This window comes from Mercenaria mercenaria, chromosome 7 (genome assembly GCF_021730395.1).
Source record: "Mercenaria mercenaria strain notata chromosome 7, MADL_Memer_1, whole genome shotgun sequence".
NCBI lineage: Eukaryota > Metazoa > Mollusca > Bivalvia > Venerida > Veneridae > Mercenaria > Mercenaria mercenaria.
In genome coordinates this window covers 81,837,263-81,862,807 of record NC_069367.1, presented here as the reverse complement: position 1 = coordinate 81,862,807, position 25,545 = coordinate 81,837,263, and the positions used below count along the sequence as shown (strand labels likewise).

The 25,545-nt window shown below is 35.9% G+C and overlaps 1 protein-coding gene across 3 annotated transcripts in view; it reads right to left on the bottom strand.

The window, feature by feature from the left end:
- The window catches only part of LOC123553795 (zinc finger CCCH domain-containing protein 13-like), a 52,030-nt gene extending 27,205 nt beyond the window's left edge, over positions 1-24,825 (bottom strand). For all 3 annotated transcript variants that reach the window (XM_053548791.1, XM_053548794.1, XM_053548792.1), the window contains exons 1-8: positions 24,624-24,825; positions 12,926-13,038; positions 12,146-12,357; positions 10,789-10,922; positions 9,415-9,482; positions 8,075-8,149; positions 6,459-7,297; positions 596-688 (exon numbers count right to left, since the gene is read on the bottom strand). In XM_053548791.1, coding sequence (XP_053404766.1) covers positions 596-688; positions 6,459-7,297; positions 8,075-8,149; positions 9,415-9,482; positions 10,789-10,922; positions 12,146-12,357; positions 12,926-13,038; positions 24,624-24,764 — 1,675 coding nt within the window. In that variant the 5' untranslated portion in view covers positions 24,765-24,825. The remainder of the gene's footprint in view (positions 1-595; positions 689-6,458; positions 7,298-8,074; positions 8,150-9,414; positions 9,483-10,788; positions 10,923-12,145; positions 12,358-12,925; positions 13,039-24,623) is intronic.
- Between the last annotated feature and the right edge of the window lie 720 nt (positions 24,826-25,545).

Below are 25,545 nucleotides of genomic sequence, written 5' to 3'. Positions count from 1 at the left end.
GTGACTTAGTGATCATTTAGTAGTACTAAGGCTTGTCAATGCTTATTGTTGACGTCAATAATGTCAGTGACGTGATGTGATTTTCACTGCTATGTTTTCTGTGCATGTCGATATCTCCATAAGAAATCAACATTTTTCTCTGATATTTTCAAAGAGTATTGCAAATAGATTAAGGTATTTCAACTGCTCCAGTGACATTACTTGTTGATCAACCCTCATATATATAATTATATAAACATATACTGTAATCTTGGCTTTTTCAGGGCTTTTTTCCTCTATAATTCTACTTCTGGTAATAGAAGTTAATCCTAAAGCAAAAAATTTTGAATTTAAAATTCCCAAATGTGTTTTTGCTGCTTTAAAATAGTTAAACTTGCTAATTTGTATGTATATTTTGATAATTAAATCAACAGCTATACTGTTGAACAATTACTGAAATGCAATCCATTAATTTTTTACACAAAAATATCTTTACATAGATTTTGATAATTTGCAAATTTTCCCAATTCAGACAATTTCTGAGAGCATTTTTCTTGATGGCATTCCTAAAATGATGAAAAAAGGCCTGTTTTCTATTAATAAACAATACATGTACCTCTGACCGGGGGTTCCGGAGATCTACCACGGCGATCTTGGTATGTGTCCCTTGATCCTTTGCTGCTTGACGGGGATCTAGTTCTTGTATCTACTGAAAATTAGTAAACAGAAAAAAAAATTATTTCACTTTTTATGTTCTACATGAACTTTCTCATTTTTCTTGTGTGCAAATGCAAACTGCAAGTCAAACAGCTGTACAGTGAGCTATCAATAATGTTACTGTTACAGCACTCTTGCACTCACTAAAGTCACAGATTTATTGTAGATTCTTCTGGTGAGACAATATGTGACTCACTGAAGTTGTCATTTTCACATTTATCTTTAAATGATAAACTACATCAAAATTTAAACAACACTGACAAAAAACAACTTAATCTGCAGTACCAGTTAGGCATTATTACAGAATATTTAGCAGGGATTTCTATAACTATCAACAAGCAATTTCTGTGAATTCATATCCCCTACGGAATAAGTTGTTTTGTGAATGAGGGGACTATATTTTGAAAGATTATTCTATAATTTTCAGATTTACACAGGTTATGTACAAGAGCCATGCAACTGTTTGTTGTTTCCCTTTTTTTTAACAATAATCAAGGAGAACAGCTCTACCCTAAGTTGTCTATATTTGTATGAAGGTTCATGAAGATCCATCATTGGGATACATTGTTTTGTGGAAATTTATGAATTTTAAAACAAAGGGCAATAACTCTGCAGTAACTGTAGACATCCTAATACAGATGCAGATACACCACTGCTCTATAGTGACCTTATTTGTACGACATGTCAGGAAGATTCATTAATGGATTACTTTGTTATGTGGGAATTTACTGACTGTAAAATAATTGAAGGGCAATAATTATGGTAAATGAAGTGACCCTGACAAAAGTGTGCATGAACCACTATCCTTATGTGATCTACATTACTGTAATGTTTCATGAAGACCAATCAATAGGTTACTTAGATACCGTCAAAAATCCCTATTTTTACCAAATCAATGGAGGACACTCTGCTTTTACAGGGTCAAAGGTGATAATACAATGTGCAAGCAGAGATCATAATTATGCTAATTTTAAAATAATCATATGAGTTTTCTAATTCCTGAAACACTACATGAATTACTTTTTCTTCTTCAAACAAATCAAGGGGAATAACTCTGATTTTACTGGGCTAAGGGGATAATACTAGATGTGAGCAAAGGTCACATGCTAATAGGTAATCATGCGAGGTTTTCTGATTCAAGCTGAAAATACTTCATGAAATATAAGCATCTTCTTTTTTTCTTCAAACACATCAGTGGGAAAACTGCTTTTACTGGATCAAGAGGATTATAACTACCATATTTTCCCTAAGTCTTGGGACACCCTTAATCTTGGGACACCCCTGAAATCTGTAACAAGAGGGCCATGAAGGCCCTGTATCGCTCACCTGACATATTGACCTAAAGATCATCAAGATTAACATTCTGACCAAGTTTCATTAAGATATGGTCATAAATATGGCCTCTAAAGTGTAAACTAGCTTTTCCTTTGATTTGACCTGGTGACCTAGTTTTTGACCCCACATGATCCAGATCTGAAACTGACCTAAAGATCATTAAGATTAACATTCTGACTACAGTCATAAATGTGGCCTCTAGAATGCTAACAAGCTTTTCCTTTGATTTGACCTAGTGACCTAGTTTTTGACCCTACCTGACCAAGATTCAATCTTGACCTAAAAATCATGAAGATTACTATTCTGAACAAGTTTCATGAAGGTATGGTCATAAATGTGGCCTCTACACTGTTAAGTAGCTTTTCCTTTGATTTGACCTGGTGACCTAGTTTTTGATCCTACATGACTCAGATTCAAATTGGACCTTGAGACCATCAAGATTAACATTCCGGCCAAGTTTCATGAAGATATAGTCATAAATGTGGCCTCTACAGTATAAACAAGCTTTTCCTATGATTATACCTGGTGACCTAGTTTTTGACCCCGGATGACCCAATATCGAACTTGTCTAATACTCTATTGAGGGTAACATTCTGACCAAGTTTCATTAAGATTGGACCAAAATTGTGACCTCTAGAGTGTTAACAAGCTTTCCTTTGATTTGACCTAGTGACCTAGTTTTTGACCCCAAATGTCCCAATATCAAACTCATCCAAGATTTCATTGAGGGTAACTTTCTGACCAAGTTTCTTTAAGACTGGACCAAAACTGTGAACTCTAGAGTGTTAACAAGCTTTTCCTTTGTTTTGACCTAGTGACCTAGTTTTTGATCCAACCTGACCAAGATTCGATCTTGACCTACAAATCATTAAGATTTACATCCTGAACAAGTTTCATGAAGATATGGTCATAAATGTGGCCTCTAAAGTGTTACATGTAACTAGCTTTTCCTTTGATTTGACCTGGTTACCTAGTTTTTGATCCTACTTGACCCAGATTCAAAATGGACCTTGAGATCATCAAGATTAACATTCTGTGCAAGTTTCATGAAGATACAGTCATAAATGTGGCCTCAACAGTATTAACAAGCTTTTCCTATGATTTGACCTGGTGACCTATCTTTTGACCCCGGATGACCCAATATTGAATTCGTCCAAGATTTTATTAAGGGTAACATTCTGACCAAGTTTCATTTAGTTTGGGCCAAAATTGTGACTTCTAGAGTGTTAACAAGCTTTTCCTTTGATCTGGCAGGGTGACCTAGTTTTTGACCCCAGATGACCCAATATCCAACTCGTCCAAGATTTTATTGAGAGTAACATTCTGATCAAGTTTCCTTAAAACTAAACCAAAATTGTGACCTCTAAGAGTGTTAACAAGCTTTTTCTTTGATTTGACCTGGTGACCTAGTTTTTGACCCCAGATGACCCATTATCGAAATGGTCCAATATTTTATTAAGGGTATCATTCTGACCAATTTTCATTTAGTTTGGGCCAAAATTGCGACCTCTAGAGTGTTAACAAGCTTTTTCTTTGATTTGACCTGGTGACCTAGTTATTGACCCCTGATGACCCAATATCAAACTTGTCCAAGATTTTACTGAGGGTAACATTCTGACCAAGTTTCATTAAGATTAGGCCAAAATAGGGACCTCTAGAGTGTTAACAATCAAATTGTTGATGACGACAGACAACAACAGATACAGGGCGATCACAAAAGCTCACCTTGAGCACTTCGTGCTCAGGTGAGCTAAAAATAATTGTTTTTCTTGTCCCTAATTTTTTGGACATGTATTTTCTCAGCGTATTTTTTGTCCCTAAGTGTTGGGACTAAGGGTGTGTACCAATTCAAGATGTAAATCTAATACCGTTTTTATACAATGTTTGGTGTTTTATCAATCAAAATATCAAACAAGAGCTCGTCGAACACGAAATGCCCCCCTTGATGCATTCAGTAATTGCACAAGGAACAGAAAATATATGCTAACTGTAAACAAAAGTCTGTACCATTCTGGTTTAATCTGACCTTGACCTTTAACCTATTAACCTAGTAAGAGATTACAGAGTGATCTTGATGCCATCCACTGAGCCATTTTTGAATGCGTCAAAATCAAGGTCAAATTTTATTCTGGAACAAAAAACTACGCATGTGGTCCAAATTTGAAGCCTGTACCTTCAAAAATGTGGAAGTAGGTCACTAGGTCAATAACAAGGTCAAAGTTTTTTTTGGTACACAAACCTATGCATTGGTCCAAATTTGAAGGCTGTAGCTACAGAAATGTGAAAGTAGGTCATTAGGTCAAGATCAAGGTCAACTCATGTCAAGGTTCATTTTGCCACTCAAAACTTATACATGTGGTCCAAATTTGAATGATGTAAGTTATGGATATGAAGATTCTAAGTTTTTCCCTATATAAGTTTATATAAACCATATGACCCCTGGGGCGGGGCCATATTTGACCCTAGAGGGATAATTTGAACAAACTTGGTAGAGAACCACTAAAGATGCTACATTACAAAATATTAAAGCCATAGTCTTTGTGGTTTGGACAAGAAGATTTTCAAAGATTTTCCCTATATAAGTCTATGTAAACCATGTGACCCCCAGGGCGGAGCCATACTTGACCCTAGGGGAATAATTTGAACAATCTTAATAGAGGACCACTAGATGATGTCATATACAAAATATCAAAGCCCTAGGCCCTGTGGTTTTGGACAAAATGTTTTTCAAAGTTTTTTCCTATATAAGTCTATATAAACCATGTGTCCCCCGGGGTGGGGCCATATTTGACCCCAGGGAAATAATCTGAATAATCTTGGTAGAGGACCACTAGATTTGGCTACATACCAAATATCATAGCCCTAGGCCCTATGGTTTTGAACAAGAAGATCAGAAACCGTTTAACTGTTCCTGGCCAATGTGACCTTGACCTTTGACGTAATGACTTCAAAATCAATAGGGGTCATCTGCCGGTCATGGCCAACCTAACTATGAATTTTCCTGACACTAGGCCCAAGCGTTCTTGAGTTATTGCCTGGAAATCATTTTACTGTTCCTGGTCACTGTGACCTTGACCTTTGACATACTGACCTCAAAATCAATAGGGGTCATCTGCTGGTCATGACCAACCTCCCTATCAACTTTCGTGACCCTAGGCCTAAGCGTTCTTGAGTTATCATCCGGAAACCGTTTTACTGTTCAGGGTCACTGTGACCTTGACCTTTAACATACTGACCTCAAAATCAATAGGGGTCATCTGCTGGTCATTACCAATCTCCCTATCAACTTTCATGATCCTAGGCCCAAGTGTTCTTGAGTTATCATCCGGAAACCGTTTTACTATTCAGGGTCACTGTGACCTTGACCTTTGACATACAGACCTCAAAATCAATAGGGGTCATCTGCTGGTGATGACCAACCTCCCTATCAATTTTCATGATCCTAAGCCCAAGCGTTCTTGAGTTATCATCCGGAAATGGATTGGTCTACATTCCGACCGACCGACCGACCGACCTACCGACCGACATCTGCAAAACAATATACCCCTCTTTCTTCGAAGGGGGGCATAATAATTATAAGAACCAGTTAAGTATTGAATGTTTTCGGCTAAAGCCATTACAGAAAGATCTTTTTCCGTCGGTTATATATTTTTATTCACCACTGACTGGAATTTACCTGCAAAAGGTCAAGCCGGTAATTTTCCATTCCACGAGCATGTGTGACCTATCTTATTATCTAATCTACATTTTGTTTATCGACACGCACACAAAAAGTGCGTAGTACATTCATTTTTTAATATTATCCCTTCAAATTTTTAACATGGTCACCGCTTGAGAAGTAATACAGTTCGAATTCTGTGATTTTAAAAAGATATTGACAGAAATGTAGGCAAAATTCTATAAAAATGATTTTTGGCAAACAGATTTCTGTTAGTGTGGCAGGTGTACGTGATCTCGTGAACGTAAAAAGTAAATGCAGCTTAAAAATCAATATGATGTCATTTCGGTTTTTAATAAGTTTTAAATGAACCTTTGTACATGTATTTTTTACACAACACTTTATGATAAGATATTCTTCTCAAACCATAATGTTATTTCCTTGAGGGCAAATAGGTTACAGAGGTAGGATATACACTATTATCGTTTGACATGCTTACCTGTCAGTTTATACGGGATATTGCACATTTTCGTCATACAAATTAAAGCAGAAACTTTTTAAAATTATATTTACAACACTACATCTCAGCAATTTAAAGAACCGAGGTGGTACGATCAAACAGTGATGTGTCACATGGCGCAAAAACATGACGTAATGCCATGCCAATCTAGGGCATCTTTACCACTTTGAACTCAACTTCCAACATTTCCTGCTCAGTTCAGTCAAAGATGAGTTTAAAAAACAGGGATATCTGAAAACAAGAACCTACCTTGTTCTCTCCTTGAAGCCCTATCTAAACTTCGTTTTTCCTGTTTGCGAGTTGGCAAAGGAGATTCTGATCGTTCACGTTCTTTTATTTTTTCTTTCTTATGTTTCCTCTCATCATCGCGATCTAGTGACAAATCTCGTTCCTTCTTCTTCTTATCTTTCTTTTTATCCTTCTTCTTCTTCACCACTTCTACCCCAGGAGAAAAATCTCTATAATCTGATGATGGGGTTAAGTCTCTGTCTCGTACTTCACGACCCCTTGACCTCTCAAATGAACTGTCCTTTGACCTTTCAATCATTTCTTCTTTCTTCTGCTTTTTCTTTTTCTCTAACTTTTTACTCTTCTTCCCATCTGGTGAAAAGGATAATGACCTGTCCAAACTCACTGAACGTGATTTTGTTCTTCTTTTTGAACTTTTAACTTTTTCTGGTTTAGACTCTTTCACATATTCTGGTGACATTTTTCTTTCTTTTTTTTTCTTAACTGGTGTGATTGATCTTTTGTCCTTCCTTTTTTCGATTCGACGATCATCTTCACTCGAACTTGACCTTGACCTTTGCAGTATAGGTATATTAGGAATCATGGGTAATGGTGACCTTGACGGCATGGGCAAGTTCATTTTTGGAGGCGGGGGAGCTTCATCCTCATCCTCAGAATGGAAAGCAGTAATTGTCTTTGAAAGAACAGCTTTGGTTGATTTCTTGAATTTCAAGGGACTAAGTAGTTTGCGGATCTTCTGCTCGGGCTCTGGACTTCGATCAGCATCAGACATAGAGTCCCTATGTTTCTTGTTTTTGGACTTTTTCTTATGTTTCTTATGTGGTTCATCACTATCCATGCTGTAATTAACAGAAAAAGGGAATATAAAATGGGGAAAAAACAAGAGGAACTAGAGATGCTTTTGAGAAAAGCGCATGTCTCCCACAACTGCCCCTATGAAAAATGTTAGTTTCTCTAGATGTTTTAGACGAGTGGATCCAATCAGATGGTCATCAGTAATTCAAGGGCCATAAATCAAAAGTGCCTGGGCGGATCTGGCTAGTTATCGAACTTGGGTAAGGTCTTATGGCCAAACACATTTTGTTCAAGTTTGGTGAAGATCGGGTGAGAAATGTTCGACTTAGAGAACGGACAAGAGTAAACAGACGGATTTTTTCGGTATTTCAAGGGCCGTAACTCTAAAATACCTGGACCGATTTGGCTAGTTATCGAACTTGGCCGAGGTCTCATGGTCAAACACATTTTGTTTAAGTTTGGTGAAGACTGGATGAGAAATATTGGAATTTGTGGTGGGAGACATAATGATAATCAGTATTAAATGATCAACTAAACAGTACCAGTAGGTATAATCCCAGGTATAACTGTGTAGAATGTTCATTTCTTATTGTTTCAAAAGCAAAGCTTTACTCCTTTCAGAACACACAGATTTTATGCTTTTCAGAGATTTTACTCAAAACAGGATTATACCAAAGATCACATATTATAAAAAAAAACGTTCAACAATTTCTTAGGGGACTACCATTTTTACCACAAAAGGTATACAAAATTCTTTTAACATAATAAAATTAAATAGTGTGTTATAATATCCTTGTATATATGATTAAATAAGATCATACCCTGGACTAGGACTCCGCAGGCCTTTTCCTTTTGCTGGTGACCTTGAATGTTTGTTTCTTTTCTTCTTTTTCTTCCTGAAAATTTTAAAAACATTCAGTTTCCATTGTAACAGTCTGCCTATCACCTCGACAACTCAATGGATGAGTGCCCACTTAAAGTACAGGAGGTTAGGGGTTTGATTCCTGGCAGAGACAGGCAGTCTCTTACAAAAAGAGATGAAAAACTAAACTGGAAGCTCCCTTGCCTTTACCAGGAGGTAAAATAAGCACAGGATGTATCTGTTTCTGAACACCATGTTAGCTGCACAAGAGCTTTGTGGCTCATGTTGTCTGTTGATTATATGCAACATTAAATAAAGCTTACCTTAACCTTTAAAACTTATCTACACAACTTATTCTTCAAGTGAAATATTTTTCTTTTTTGTTTGTTTGTTTTGGGTTTAACGCCACTTTTCAACAGTATTTCAGTCATGTAACGGCGGGCAGTTAACCTAACCAGTTTTCCTGGATTCTGTACCAGTACACACCTGTTCTCCGCAAGTAACTGCCAACTTCCCCACATGAATCAGAGGTGGAGGACTAATGATTTCAGACAAAATGTCGTTTATCAAATAGTCACAGAGAACTCACGACACCACAATCCGTAGACCAACGCTGTTACCTACTGAGCTAAGCGGGCGGGCTGAAATATTTTTCTATATTACTGCTTAACATCAAGATGTATTAAGTAAAAACATAATGTATAGGCACTTTAAAACATTTTAAACAGTAAACAGTACCGATAAATAATCAGCATTATGATCTTGATCCGAGACACGTCCAGCTTTAACTGGTATCAATATAATGGGCAATTTAGTCATTCTAAGTACAGGCTCCTCACTTAAGTATTCATAAACAATATAACATCCCTTTTAGTGGACTAACTGCCATTATGTTAGGAACACAGGAACAACAGAATTTTATTTTATTCTGTACTAATGTAAATTCATCATAAGTGTGATCAAAGCTTTAAGCTTACAGGACACTATTACTGAAACAAAGACATTAAACATGAAAAATAATCCAAGACCTTTACTCCTGTGACCTTTATATTGACTTGGGAGTTGAGCTTTTGCATGTGTTTCATCATCCTGTTACAGTGGATGCTTGTGTCAAGTTAACTGAAAATTCAGTCATGCGTAACAAAGACAATGACAAGAATGGGACAGACAATTTAGTGACTTGTAAACAAAATGCAAACCTCCTGTTTCCAATACCAGGTTATAACCAACTGAGCACCATGGTAATAAATGGACAATCTATACTAAAAGCTATATTATATAGAACTTATTGTAGCTTACCCGGTCTTCCTGCTCCTGCTGCGACTTCTTTCATCAGAACTGTCGGACTCCGAGCTGCTGGCACGTTGCTGTAATCAAAAATACAAGTCTTTACAAAAACATGTTTCTTTTGACAGTGTATCAAATCATTTGATTATTCATTTATGCAAATGTTTTGTGAGCTAATCATGAGCCGAAATCTTTGCATAGGATTAAATTAACACTGATTCATTTTTACTAATCAAGTGTTTTTTATTATTATGTGAATATAAGGCCTTGTGAAAACTGGTATAACCTAGAAGGTTGTGGTCACACTGTGATAAATTGCTTTCCAATATATAAGAGAGACAATTAAAAAGAACCCATCAAAGAGAAATAATCCAATGAAAGTATCCTCTACCAAGAACATGATGGTGACATGTAAAACTACACTAAATACTTATCACTCCTGTTAAGTTTATCCTAATCCAATCAAGGTAACTGTGATGAGTGTGTTTGGGTTTAGCATCTTTCTCAACATATTTTCAGTCATACTACCTGTATGTCTAAATGTCTACCTGTAGCAGTGAGCACAATGCCCAACTTTATAGAGGGCTGCCTCACTGGAATATTAGCCCTATATATATGGCATGACACCCCTTGCAGTCACATTATACTGACCCCGGGCTGACCAGTCCTAGACCTATCCTCCTAATGCATAGTGCTGAATGAGAAAGCTTCTAGTACCATTTTTCACAGCTTTGGTTTGACACCACCAAGAAGTGAACCCATGACCTCCAGCGCTCAAAGCTGGCACTCTATAACAAGGCCACTTAAGTGATGAAGTTCAAATACAACAAGCACATTTACAGAAAGACTTTAAAGATTCAATTTTGTTATAACTTTAGAACATGTAACTTTTCAAATGTGATATACATAAATGTCATGTCAATACTCAAATATGAAACCCAAGAGATACTCAACTAATTGAACAATTAATAAAATTTAATGCATTCAAGTGTAACCTCTATGTAAGTGTACTAACCTCTATGTAAATGAAAAGATCAAGAATTAACAACGAACCAAGATACACATTTCATGTAACTGTGAAATTGTACCGTTACAAAACCATGGCAGTACAACAGATGAGGAAATTTAATGACATTGTTTTGTTTAAGTCCTTTCAACATTGTTCAAGCTGTATAAGGTAATTTTTTTGGCTATTATGCTGGAGGAACCTAGTGTCCCTCTGGTCGTTATTTCAGGAATGGATCGGTACCTGTGTAGAACCACCAGCCTGTCACAACCCAAGTAAATGCTTTCCTTACATAATAACCATGGCAGGACTAAAACCTACAGAGGTGAGGGGTAATCCCATGTAATGCTGAACAACAAGTAAAAGAAGAAATTATATACCGGTTGCCGCATTAACTTTTTCTCGATGACAAAATTTTCCCGTCCAGGGTCTTCCTCGTCTTCTAGACGGCTGAGTTCACGTTGTAACTGTTGACGTCGCTTCTCCAGCTCCAGTTCCTTCTTGAAATCAAGGTCTACAACAGAAACAAAAACTCAGCTCAATGCAAAATACTGAATCACATTGAAGTCTATGTGGAGGAGAGATAGGGTAATTATTATAAGTAATATCTGATCCACTATATTTTAAAAGGATTTTCTGCCTCATTTTACAAAATCTAGATATCACTGATACCTTACTTTATAGGGCTACGGGCTAGGTTGTAGGAATTCTTTTGAAAGATACAGAACATTTTAAAAGTGTCAAAATCAAATTTCCCTTGTGCAAATTTTTGACTTAAAAAAATATGACGGTCACATTTTTTTATTTGTTAATTAAAATATCCTGAGTTTTATTTGCATTTTTTTGACAAAAAAGTCTTTCTCTTTTTGTCTTTTGAAATAATTCAAAATTAATCAAGATGCTATAAAACATTTAGAAGTTCCTACCACTATTGAGGCTCTCTAATGGGTATTTTCCATGGCAAATTTCAGCCATTTTTTAAACACAATTTTATTAAAATCAATTTTGACGTTACCTGTTAATGGACTGTTATAAAGCTCTCTGAATATCTTAGTTTACACAAAAGCAACAGGTCCATGCAAATGTTTTGTCAAATTTCTGAAAAACTTGTTTAGGAATAGTGCCCTATTTTTAAACAACAAAATACACTTTTCCCATAAAACTGACAAGTGTTTAAGATATGCAATCTCAATATGGATCTTGGAAAATAAAACAATTTTTTATGAAAAGTCCTGGTATGGATTAGGTGGATCATACAATAGAGAAATGCTGGGTTCCTCACCAGTATCAACCTTCAAATATAAATCAGAGGCAGAGAATGACATAACTATCTTTATTCAACCATCACAAAAAAATATATGTATACACTACAGCCCAGAACTGTAACCGATATTTCCTAATTTGATATCTATCATGCTTACTAGGCAGGCTCATAACAAAAGCCTCCAAGTTACTTGTAAAATATGATTTCCATTAAACAGACAATGCCCTTTAACAATGACAACCACTTGAAAATCCATTTTTATAAATTAATTAATTAAGTGTTAAAAGTAAATAGTTTAATGCAACAGAGATTTGTTCATAATGCCTTAAAGAAATTATAACCTTTGCTACATTAGAAGTTATAACTACATGATGAAAGTAAAGTCCAGAAAATGTATAAATGACAATGTATGACACAGAAATATAACCAAATTATATACTTTAGATCTGATAATACTAATAAAAGAAGTTTACCATCTCCAGACCATTGACTGGGCGACTCCGAATCACTGCCAACTATTCCTTTCTTTTTTATTATCGCAGATTTCAGAGCTGCAATTTTGTCTTTCTTTGCTCGACTCCTGCTCCGCTCCACAGAATCATCAGAGTCACTTTTATCAGCACCCTTGTGCTTCTTCTGTTTAACTCGGAGACGTAAGTCTTCCTGCCCATCATCCTCACGACGCCTTAAAAATATAAATTCATCAACAAATCATGTTACAGCTGATGGTAGGACATTACATTAGGTCAAGTTTGATAAGCACAAGAATTGTTATGCTGGCTGACAACTGTAGCAATAGAAGTGTGTGTGTTGAACTGATGACAAACTCTGGTTTTTACACTGCCCAAAAATGCAGTCAGATCTATGTCTGCTTGTTGCCCCGACTTAGGATTGCGCAAAATTAATCAACAGACCAATTAATGTTATCCATGGATTTCACTGACTGACTCGATACACAAGGGCTATCACTAAATCCTCGACAGCAACTATGGTCATGGTGGTCAGACATATAGTGTCAGAAGCTATTTTAACCAAAGCAAGAAATGAAACTTGTACTGACACAGTGCTTCTGTTACTACTACACAAAACTTGTACAAATGTATACATGATTGCCATTTTATACAACTGATTTCAAGCAAATGTACCAGAAAAAAATTAAGAAGTTAAAGCGGAAAGCCTCCATATTAATGAGACTTTTTAGAAATTTTATAAGAGCATAACAGTACACTATTATTTATACTATTATCATTTACCCTTTATGTTTTGATGATGATGTGTATGGCCCATGAAGAAACTTGCACTTGTTTCCGTAGGGACAGGAACCAGTGCTCACCCAATTCCGGCATCTCTGTACATATTCTTCACGCTGAAATAGTAACTTTGTTATTACTGTTTTGTTTAAGAATACCACTTCATCTGAACTAATGTTGAAAACGCCATGAGAAAACCAACATAGTGGTTTTGCAACCAGCATGGATCCAGTGGAAACACTGATGGTTTCTCTAATTGTAATAGGCTTTGAAACCAAACAGCATGGATGCACAAGCTAGTCTGGATCCATGCTGGTCGCAAACGCAGTAGGTTGGTTTTCTCATGGCGCGGTTCAAATTAGGTAAGAGGTGGCTATCATACACAATTGGTTTTGTTTCAACTGGAATTCAAGAACAGTGCTTTATGTGAATTTTAAACATTCAATAACATCTAAGCTGAATACAAGCCTAGAGGTTTCTTACCTTCTGTATTCTTACAGGCTTATATTTCACTACATTGTATGTATTTTCATTCTTGCTTGATTTGGGATATAAACTGGGTTTCTTAATCAATCTGATCATAGGTCTTCCATCCCAGGTAGTGCCTGTGGTCTATAATACTCAGTGAAAATGACAGGCAACAGAAACAAAAGATAGATAGCAAAAGAAATGCTTTGACAACAGTCAAGGAAAGGGCCTATTTGAATCAGACTGGTCGAGGTAAAAGCATTTTGACGCTGGTGCATAATTTGTAAATTTTGTTACCTTTTGATAATAGAATGAATTGGAAATTTGAAATTAAAAAAAAAACTGGAAATGCCACTACAACTGCCTGGTTTATGGTAAGTTCAATATCTGCCCCCGCTGCAAAAACAAATCTAGACTACTTATCAGTCAGGGGTGTAACTGTTTCAAGTTATCGCAGTTTATAACCCATTTGAGTTATTGCTTATATTTTCATAACTTGTTTCAGTTATCATAAAATATGACAAAGCCCTCCTGTGCCAAATCCTCATTTTGAATGTGCCTAATGCAATTATTTCCTGAATCCTTGAACTCTTATCTTTCCAGCTATGCAGTAAAAATTTTTACGCAAGGCTGATAAAGTTTTACGCAAAAGGTTTAAAGCTATAAAACTCTTAGCATCCCATTATGCTTATCAGGTCATGATCAGACTGAAAGAGAATTTGATTTACAACAGATTGCTACTTATTTCAGTGTATAGGTCACTTTGTGAGAACAGCAAAAAGACTTTTTTTGAATAACTTACCTCAGTTAACTTACATTTTATAACTAATACAGGTTATAAAATGATTGAAAAAAATAACTGAAATAGGTTACATAACTTAAAACAGTTACACCCCTGACTGCTTATACAGCTTACATGCACATGAAATACATGACTGTTCAGATATTAAACACATCAAGTGTACAAACCAAAACTATAATGTTATCAAACTTCAGCAACTTTTCAAGAACTTGTACTTGCAAAGATAAAATACAGTCTTCTATTTGTATAGTCCAAATAATAGGACTTTCGGGAAAACACGATAACTTTTGAATGTTGCTGTCCTGTCACGTCCAAACTTGTTCTGCATATTTCTGTTAGGAAATCGCAAATGAAATCCATTGGGAACGTTTTCTGGTAAATGTACAATATATCTGTAATGATAACATCTCTGATAATGAATTTATGTTGACATTATAGGATAAAGTTGCCTCGCTGACATTTTATGAATGTATATTTTGTGTTTTGTTTCTGCAATTTAGTGTCACTGGCAGTCTGCTGTGTATTGAAACTGGTGTCAGGGTAGAAATCTTCTTGCACCTGTCACATTATATTTCCAAATTTAAGTCTCTTATTCAAAATTATGAGTTATTTTCAACCCATATCAGGGATATTAATTTTGCCCTCTTCTTTCTTCTGGAGAAGCGCTTGGCTTTCCAGGAAATCCATGTCATGTTGTAACGAGTGGACAATATCTTGGATGGAACATGTGTCTGGATTGCCTTGTCCACAAAGTCTCTGAAGGTCTGCCAAAGGATGTTTATGTCAGTTTCGTGGGTGTAACAGGAGGTCACATCTATTTTCGGAACAGGGACGAAAATAATTATTGTTTTCTCGTGTTCTAATTGCTTTCCCAACTAGACTTTTGGCAGGATTGTCCTTCTCATCAACTCTAGAGCAGAAATCCCCACTGTTGATCTCACCAGTATTTTATAAACTTCCTACTGATCGCCTTTTCGAATGTTTACGGTAAACGCACTTCCGGTAGAAATCATGTAACAATTTTAGGATTTCCGATACCGCATTTAGACCTTCTTCTAAGCTTACTCCAACACTCCACATCGGTCTGAGTATGTTTCTGTTAACCTACACCATCCTCGCTTTAGTTAGCTTTGGCCTACTTACTGTGCCGACCACCAGCTATCATGTTATGTGGAACTTTTGCACGTTATGGATACTGACATCCGGAGACTGCCATCCGAATCCTGGCCCACAATACAAGTTTCCTTGTTAAGTCTTTGAAAAGCCCTGTAGATCAAACCAGCGAGCAGTAGCCTGTGATACTTGCGACACATGGTACCACACCAAGTGTATAGGATGCAATCAGCTGTCTACAGAGGTCTTACACCCAACACCAGTTGGATTTGCTTCAGCTGTGGGATTCCGATCTCCTCTTCAACATTGTTCAACACCCTGTCAGCAGACTCTGTCCACACATCCATTGCCACAGAGAATACATACAGTATCCTCTCTGAGCCCAACATGCCCTCAACCCATGACGGGAGCACTGCCTCAGCATCTTAGAGCTTCACTACTGCAACAAATTCTATAGGCTCACCGCAGTATGCCTCATCCCTAATTCACCACAGACCTGCAACTGCCAGGAAACCACCAGGTGTATCCAGTCTGTGTGTACTTGTCATCAACAGCAAAGCAGACATCATTCTGGCCCCTACTTGAGGAAGCTGACCCTGACATCATCATAGGCACCGAATCTTTTTTAGGAATTTTTTAACGCGAAGCACTTTCTGATTATTACCACTTTATATCCAGGAAGGACCGCACCCATGACAGACACAGTGGAGTAACAGTGCTCCAGCCAGAATATCTCTTTGTAAGTGTATATTGAATAACAATATCTATGTGTTAAAGAAATAAAAGCTTGAAATTATTTCTGTTGCAATAACATTTTTAATTTCTAATAAGGTGTTTAGGCCTATTTTACTTGTTACAATTTCAGAACACATCTTCTCCATGTACTTGATATTTATAAATTTATACCTGCAACATACAGAAGATAAGTTTAAATTTCCACTTAAATAAATGAAATAACTTAAAGGCAAAGTTTTTAACTTACAACAGTCTAAATGTAAGTTTAGCACTTCTAATAGAACATATTCCGGGTATCCAAAATTTTATATCCAGGTATGGTTACACTTTTCTAAAAGTCGCCAAATGTCCAGTTTAAACAATATTTTTGAAAAAATATTTTTGAAACAAGAGGGCCAAGATGGCCCTAGGTCGCTCATCTGAGAAACACATCAAAACAGTGTAAACATGTTTCCAGAGGACCCATATTTGAACTTGGCATAGATTTCATCAAGGCAATCATTGACTAAATTTTATGAATATCCGATGTAAAATGCAGCCCTTACTGCGTACACAAGATTTTTCTTTAACTTGACCGGGTGACCTAGTTTTTGACCTTAGATGACCCATATTCAAACTCGACACCTTGATTTCATTCAAACAAACATTCTGATCAAATTTCATGAAGATACGGTGTAAAATGCAGCCCATCTTGCATACACGAAGGCTTTTCTTTGATTTGACCTAGTGACCTTGTTTTTGATCAAAGATGACCCATATTTGAACTTGACCTAGATTTCATCAAGGCAATCATCTTGACCAGAATTCATGAAGATCAATTGAAAAATACAGCCTCTATCGCATACACAAGTTTTTCTTTGATTTGACCTTATGACCTAGTTTTTTTTGCCCCAGATGACCCATTTTCGAACTTGGCCTAGATTTCATCGAGGTTATAAATCTGACAAAATTTCATGAAGACCAGTTGAAAAATACAGCCTCTATCGCATACACAAGGTTATTCTTTGATTCGAACTAGTCACCTGGTTTTTGATCCCAGATGGCCAATTTTCGAACTCCTCTTGGACTTTATCAAGGCAATCATTCTGACTAAATTTTATGAATATCCAGTGTAAAATGCAGCCCCTATGGCGTACACAAGGTTTTTCTTTAATTTGACCAGTGACCTAGTTTTTGACCCCAGATGACCCACATTCAAACCTGGCCTAGATTTCATCCAGACAAACATTCTGATCAATTTTCATGAAGTTTTGGTGTAAAATGCAGTTCCTATTGCATACACAAAGTTTTTCTTTGAAATGACCTAGTGACCTAGTTTTTGACCCCAGATGACCCACATTTGAACTTGACCTAGATTTTATCAAGGCAACCATTCTGACCATAATTCATGAAGATCAATTGAAAAATACAGCCTCTATCACATACAAAAGGTTTTTCTTTGATTAGATATAGTGACCTAGTTTTTTAACCCAGATGACCCATTTTCGAACTTGGCCTAGATTTCATCAAGGTAATCATTCTGACCAAAATTCATGAAGATCAATTGAAAAACACAGCCTCTATCGCATACCGTACACAAGGTTTTTCTTTGATTTGACCTAGTGACCTATTTTTTGAACCCAGATGACCCATTTTCGAACTTGACCTAGATTTCATCAAGGTAATCATTCTGACAAAATTTCATAATGATCAGTTGAAAAATACAGCCTCCATCGCATACACAACACGGCTTCCATTAAGCGGCGTCCCGGCGTAAAATACGCCAAAAATTATGATCCGTACGCCAATACACAATGTCAGAGGCGTACAAAGGACTTCCGATATTTTCAAAGGACGACAAAATCAATACACCGTGACGTAACTTCACTCGAATGACGTGATTAGCTCCGCCCTGTAACTAATCAAAGTGGTTTAACTCTTGATTGACAGCCTCGTAAAAACTGCCCGCATTGTTTGAAGTGTGAGACTAGTGTGAAAGCATCGTGTTTGATAGAGACCATCTGTAAATGTAAACCGTTATAAATCCAGATCAGTTGACATGTTTAGAATGCCCTAATTGCCGACAATAAAACATTATATGCATTTGGCTCGGATTAAGTTGATGAAAGAAGCTCCGAAATCGGAAGACAAAGTAACTAACTGTGGAAAATTTATCGATAATTTCAGCACAAAAAAAGTTGAAAAAGCCTCAGCAAGTACAGTGCTTAAGGGTATAGCGGATAGCTAACTAATTTTTCCTGCATTCCAATTCAAAGAAATGACAATAATAGTTTTTTTTTAGTATATCAGACAGAAAACTTCTATTCTTCTTAAAACAGTCAGCTTTTCATAGAAATTCATGTGTTTTTTCTCTCCATGCCATTGTTTACATATGAGCTGATTTAGGGTGTACAGGATAGCTTTGGTCATTTTTTACATTATTAGTTTAAAATCCACATCTTAACAAACTTTCCAAGACTTCTTTACTATAAATCAGAATAATAATGTATTCTCTTTTCAAAAACATTCAGCTTTTTAAATTTCTATCAAATACTTTTCATTCACTGACGTTTTTACATATGCACTGATTTAGCCTATAGGGGATAGCTTTATTTTACATTTGATGACATATGAAAAATAACACAATGAGCAAATATTTAAAATGTATGTCAAAATGTCTGTTTGCATGCCAGTAAAAGAATGATATGAAAATTTATACAATAATTCAAGCCTAAATATAAAATTTATCAACCTATCCTCTATACCCTAAAATCCGCTATACCCTAAAGCACTGTAACTATATTCCTCTAGCAAATGACATTTCACATCCAGTTTAAATTAAAACGTTTTTTTTCCGATTGGTAATAAATTTGCTACTTACTTTTCGTAAATTTTCGTAAATGATAAATCCTACTTTCACAGTATTTTTAAAGAAAAAAAAAAACAACAACAAAACATTCAATTTGTCTTCTATTAAGATCTGATATCTCTGACACATTTTGATGAATAGCCTGAAACAAACACAAGAACATGGCAGCTAAACCTCGCAAAATTTTCCTTTATTGATTTTCTTTGATGTGGGATGAAAGTTAACTGGTTGGGTATTGCCAGATGAATGACGTCATTGGACATAATTCTACTCCAAGTAAAATGTACTTGGATTTTCATTATGTAGCTGAACAACAGTAAGTTTGTTGATTTTAATAAAAATGCTGACTGTTGCTATACGTATAATGAAACAGTAAAATATTATTTTTTTTGTAAAATAAAATATTTTCTAATCATTCTAGTGGTTCTTTTCTCTAAATTCTGTTACTTTACACATTGTTCTGAACCAATTAGATATGATGATAGTATTACTGTAATGATGATGATGATATTGAAGGTCATTTTACAAAGTGATACTACGTAGGACTCCAAGAAAATTTAAGAGGGACTCCAAAATCCTAATGTTAGGCAGTCCTGACTCCATGAAACTGAATCCTAATGGAAGCCCTGTACACAAGCTAAATGTTGACAGGCAGACGACGGACATTGAGCGATCACAAAAACTCACTCGGGTGAGATAAAAATATGATGCAAAGACAGTTTAACAGCATTTTACAGTATCTAACATTCAAGTTTACAGTGTCATTACATTTCATTAAACTAATTTCAAACTGGTTTGCAAATTGTTTAACACTAAGCTTCTGTGATTTAATGCTAGTGGACCAGTCTAAACTATCAAAGTCTGCCTCGGGCACGATTACAGCAGGTAACTGTTTGCTAATTATGTCAATGCCCCCCGGCGTGTATCACTCGATAAAATGGGGGCAATAAACCAGTTTATTAGCGAGCTTGAGAATCGAGCTTTACGGTAACGCAAGTATACTCTCACACTTGGTGATGGATTTGAAAAGTTTCGCCGGAAATTCTTAAAAAGCGCACCCTAGTGGACAGGTGCTCACAGGAAATACTTCTTTCCACAGTGAATACAGAACTTCATCCAATTGCTAAAATTATTCATCACTCAACAATAATGCAAGAAAGATTTCCAGTTGTTTGAAAAAAAAAAATTCATTTAAAAGATCAAGCATTGACCAGAAAATGGATAAAATGTCATTAATAATCAGAAAGTCACGAGAACGCGGTAATGACGTCACCCTGACACCGGCTTCCCATAAATTTTGCAACGTATGATATTCACTGTGACACTAAATGCAGATTTTTTTCAAGTGAATAGGTTCTCGCGAATTCTTTTGAGCAGTGAATAGTTTCTTTGTGACAAATAAATGGTGCATAATATTTTTAGCTAAATCCGATTGCTTTGAGCTCACTTTGAGGCTTTGCCTTATTTCATATTATAACCACTGTGGCAAAATAGGGAAAGTTGGCTAAAAAGGAAATGATTAAAACAGATCTATACCATTTGCTGCTATTTTCGCGTTACATCTGGTCTCGCAGTATTTAATTTTTGCGAGAACAACAATGTGCAGCACTCTCTACAGTAAACAAATTTAAAACTACTTTGGAAGCTGATTACGTTTCACACCCTATTTTTGTAAACGTAGGTCAATTATTTTTAAATGCCCTCGTCGATCATTTGACTCAGTTAACATGATAGGTCATATGGCGACATTCCAGCTTTAATGGTGGAGGAAGACCCCAGGTGCCACTCCGTGCATTATTTCATCATGAGCGGGCACCTGGGTAGAACCACCGACCATCCAGCTGGCTAACGGAAGGTCGGTGGTTCTACCAAGGTTCCCGCTCGTGATGAAATAATGCACGGAGCGGCACCCGGGGTCTTCCTCCACCATTAAAGCTGGAATGTCGCCATATGACCTATCATGTGTCGGCGCGATGTTAAGGTATTTCCGCAAATTGAAATTAGAAATCCATGTGAAAAATCAGAACCCTCGAAACAGCTTTCGAAATGCAAGGACACAAAAAATATATGATAAAAATTGAAAAGATATATCTGTAGGTAAACTTGCGAGCATGAAAGCTACGCTGAACCCTATCTCCACAGTGCTTTGGAAGAAAATGAGTGAACATTTTTGGTGCAAAATTTCGGTATCGTATGCAACCTAAATTGTTATAAAACATTTATTTTCAAATCAAAGAAATGCCAAAATAGTGCATACGAGTGTTACTTTTTCAAGAAAATGCCGTTAAACATTCTAATGCGCAAAACACGTGCACAGTTTTTCTAAAATATTTCGCCGCCATGTTTATTTCAAGGAATAAAATATATGATTGTTCTTTTACCTGAGATTCCTTACTGAAATATGTATGTCTCCTTATTCATGGTTAGAGATATCCATTTAGTATAGTTTTTCACTGTCCGATCTCCTTAATCTGTTACCGATCCTTCACATTTAAAGAATAAACGCAATGTGTAATAATAGTTTTTCGCTTTACACACCTCCCTTGGACAAGAAAGCCGTTTCACTTAAAATTTGTAAGCATCCGCTGACAAAATATTACTGAAAGATCGAAACTTTTTCTAAAATAAAGTTGAATTTCAATCATTTTCAAAAACTGGAAATATTACACATTGTGTTGAATTTATAAATAAAACAAAAATCCCCAAAATAAATCATTTTAGATATTTTCCGGGAACTATACGTTTCAGCCGAACAACGCATTTCAAGATGACACAAAACTGATTTCTCTTCGTAAACAATGTCAAAGTTCACCTGAGGAACATTGCTGAAAAAGTAAAAGTGCTTAATTGTTTCAGTTTTACGTCCTGTAGAAAACAATCAACTTTCAACTTTAAATGCATAGATGTTCTATAATTATTCCAATATAAAAAACCGTCCGATCTTTTCCGTGAGAAATAAAACGAAGCAAATTTAACTATTTGTTTACACTTCAACCATGTGAAATTAAAGGCATGTATTATCACGAGACTCCCGTGCATTTTGAACCTCGTGGTGAATAAACTGAATTTACTTTAAATTATGGTGTCTCAGTTGAGCCAGTTACTTGTTATTTCAGAGAACATACATTAAAGAAGTGTTTATGAGATTATGCATATGTACGAATATTTACTAGTCTACTTTATATTAACGACGATAGAAAACAAGTGTGCACTCGGCAAATAGCAAGTCTATCATTTTCAAGTGTATACCGAACACTGATCCCAATGTTCGTAATTTTCAGATAAAGAACTCGTTATCCTTGGTTTCGTAGACAGTCTTAGTACTGGACCGCTGTTTCTGCTGTCAACACCGCAGTAATGTAAAGTCAATGTCCATTTCTATGCCGGAATTTCAATGCACATTTATTATCAGTTTAAATCTATGAAAATGTGAAAAAATATCATTGTTTAACGAAGAACCAAGATGCAGAAAAGTTACTTTTGAGATATTGCTGATTTTAATCATTAGGTTTTCGCGTGAGAAGTTCAACTGATTGCATTTTGTAAAATGTTTCGTAGTTATCTACAACTGTATACAAATTGTATTACCTCCTAAAATATTTGGCTGTACATTTTTTCTGCGATTTATTCTCACTGTGTTTTCAAAAACATGCTGCATTATTCTCATATTGTTTAAAAAGTCGATAGATCAAAATTGGTTAGTTTACGACGCATGAAACATCTAATAAGGAATCACTATACACATCGAACTTGTCCCGGACCAGTATGTGGAAATATTGTGGCCTAATGTTTCAAGATTGTCTAAAAATATTTGCATATATCGTGATAAAGCAAATATTTCGATTGTTTTTATAATTTATAAATATACAATCACGTATGAGTGAGAAAGTTACGTTAAGTAATTTCGGTAGTTACCGCAGGAAGTGCCGAAAATTCCATTTCCACCAAATTTTCCGTGAGATAAGCAGCGCGTAAGTACATAAATTCCACTGTAATAAATTAAACCTTTCTTATACTTGACAATCCTTGAAAAGAATTTCGGATCATTGCCCAATCTTGTTCACATTAAGTCTGAGACTTGTCTTACAATTTTAGCCAGTTTGGTACACCATACGTATAAAAATCATTGTCCTCACATTGCACTACTTTTATGTATGCTGAAAATAGCAATATGTACAGATTTATTTTAGTTTTAATACATGAGGTGGTCAGGTTTGAAAACAGATTTTGTAATAAGTTTAGTTCTATTCAGTAAGACAATTCTCCTATGCACTAATTGAAACTTTGAACTAACTTTTGCCGTTCATGAATTTTTAATAAAGTATTTTGAAAGGATTTATAAATCTAACCAAAAATTTGGAAAAATACAGGTAAAATATCTTCTTTATTTATTTCCAAATTTTAGTTTTACTTTTTATACAGCTACTTTTAGTTCAGGTCTTGAAAACTGAGCTGTTTTTGTATTCTGGGACAGCTGCATTTGAAAGCTTTTGTTCACTATATTTTCACACTTCAAATGAAGGTCACTCTAAATTCAAGATGGCGGAAGTACCTTAAATCCAACAAAAAAAAGAAAAAAGTTGGTAATGAATTGTGTGTTGTTCAACTATTTGACGGTTTTACATTGCGGTAACTGTTAATGTCTTACTCACGAAATTTATTTTGAAAATTTAGGGGTCCTATACATTTTACACTTTCACAGGAATCGCTGTATCAAGTCGGATGCTGTACCGCGAAATTAGAATTAACTCCCTTGGCAAAAGCGAAGGTCACATGCACCGGAAACATGATGGGTTAAAAGTAAACAAGGACTAGAAAAAGGATTTTCTGCTTGAAATGATAGTGGAATAAAAAAGGCAGTGGCTACGATTACGGTACCGTAATCCTAGCCTCCGGTTCTAGGATTACGGAAGTTCCGTATTCCTAGACAACCCTATGAGGATAGGCTAGGATTACGGAAGTATTTAAGAGGCATCAAATATATATTAGGTTATGCATAAAGGATGCTGAAAACTTCTTATTTCACTTAATTACAATAGCGATTTTTCATGCCTGCATTATTTTTTCGTGTTATCTCTCCGCCATTTTGGGTTAGTATAATCTTAAACGCTATATTAATGGCGGCGCGCGGAAATATTATAGAAATATAAGGGTCAAAGTTATGTTTAAAAAATATTCTATACTTGATTTTTTTTTTATTTATAACCATATTGTATTTTATTAATGACCATTTGTGTTGATTTGATTAAAAATAATGCAGGTATATACGAAACATAGATAATTCTATAATATTTCCTCGCGCCGCCATTAAGATTATTCTAACCCAAAACAGCGGATAGATAGCACGAAATAATAGTGAAATAATAGTGAAATAAGTAAGTTTACAACGTCATTTATGCATAACCTAACATACATTTGATGCCTATTAAATACTTCCGTAATCCTAGCCTATCCTCATAGGGCTGTCTAGGAATACGGAACTTCCGTAATCCTAGAACCGGAGGCTAGGATTACGGTACCGTAATCGTAGCCACTGCCAATAAAAAAAGTACATATACATCTACGGGGATACTCCCAACAATCAAAAAGGTTTACGAAGTTAATAGGAAATAATAGCAACATAATATTGCTTTTTCTTTCCTTTATTCATTTATTCCCTTAGTACCGCGAAAATAGCTGCAAACAGAGTAAATCCAAATAGCAAAAAAAAAAAAAAAAAAAAAAAAAAAACTAACATCAGAATCAGAGTCGTCGTAGTTGCCAACTTGTCGTCTTACAGCTCCAGGTCCAAGTCTTTCAAATACGCTAGGTTTTTTCCTATCATCTGATTGTCCACTCACAGTATCTACCGTTACCTTTCGCTTTATTTTACTCATTTTATTGTTGTTTTGATCGATTTTCAAATACCGGCGACCATGATGCCGGTCAATATATTAATTGCACGCTATGAAAATCATTTGATGTCTGGTGAGGGGGTGGGGTCCGTTTAGGTTAGAGACCACAGAATAGAAAATAATGAAATAAAAAAAGGGGAGGTTAGCATTAGGTCATAGCATATTTACAGTGATTTTTTTTGCCATTTTGGGAAAAAGGCCCGGTACCGGTTGAATTGGGAAAAATGAAGAGACTGAAGAGTCAATGACTCTGTATCTGTATCTGTAAGTTACGAAGCAGAAACCAATACTGGCGTATGACTTCGGGGGTGTATGCGCTCTAATCGTGAGCCTGAATGGCACTCTTGAATGCCTCGACGGATCCGGCGCATACAATGCTCTCTTCCAGATGGTTCCAGTCCACAACAGTTCTTACAAAGAAAGAGTTTTTATATTGATCACTGCTCGCATTATCAACTTCAAAACATTTAGAATTGTTTGTAACCTGATTTTCAAGAACGTTTTTGGTCACACAGTCTTTATATTTCACGGGTTTGATTTTACGTCGGGTCTTAGCCTAACTAAGTAGTCACAGGTGTCTATTGCCGGTACAATACCCTCCACTATCTTGAATAGCAGCATGAGTCTGTTGTACTCTCGCCGTTGCTTGAGTTTCAAAACTTATGTAACTCTGTAGAGAGTGTCAGACCCCTCTTACAGGGGCTAAGACAGCCAACTGAATCATCTAACTACACAAGATAATATGAGTCATAATCGAATAACA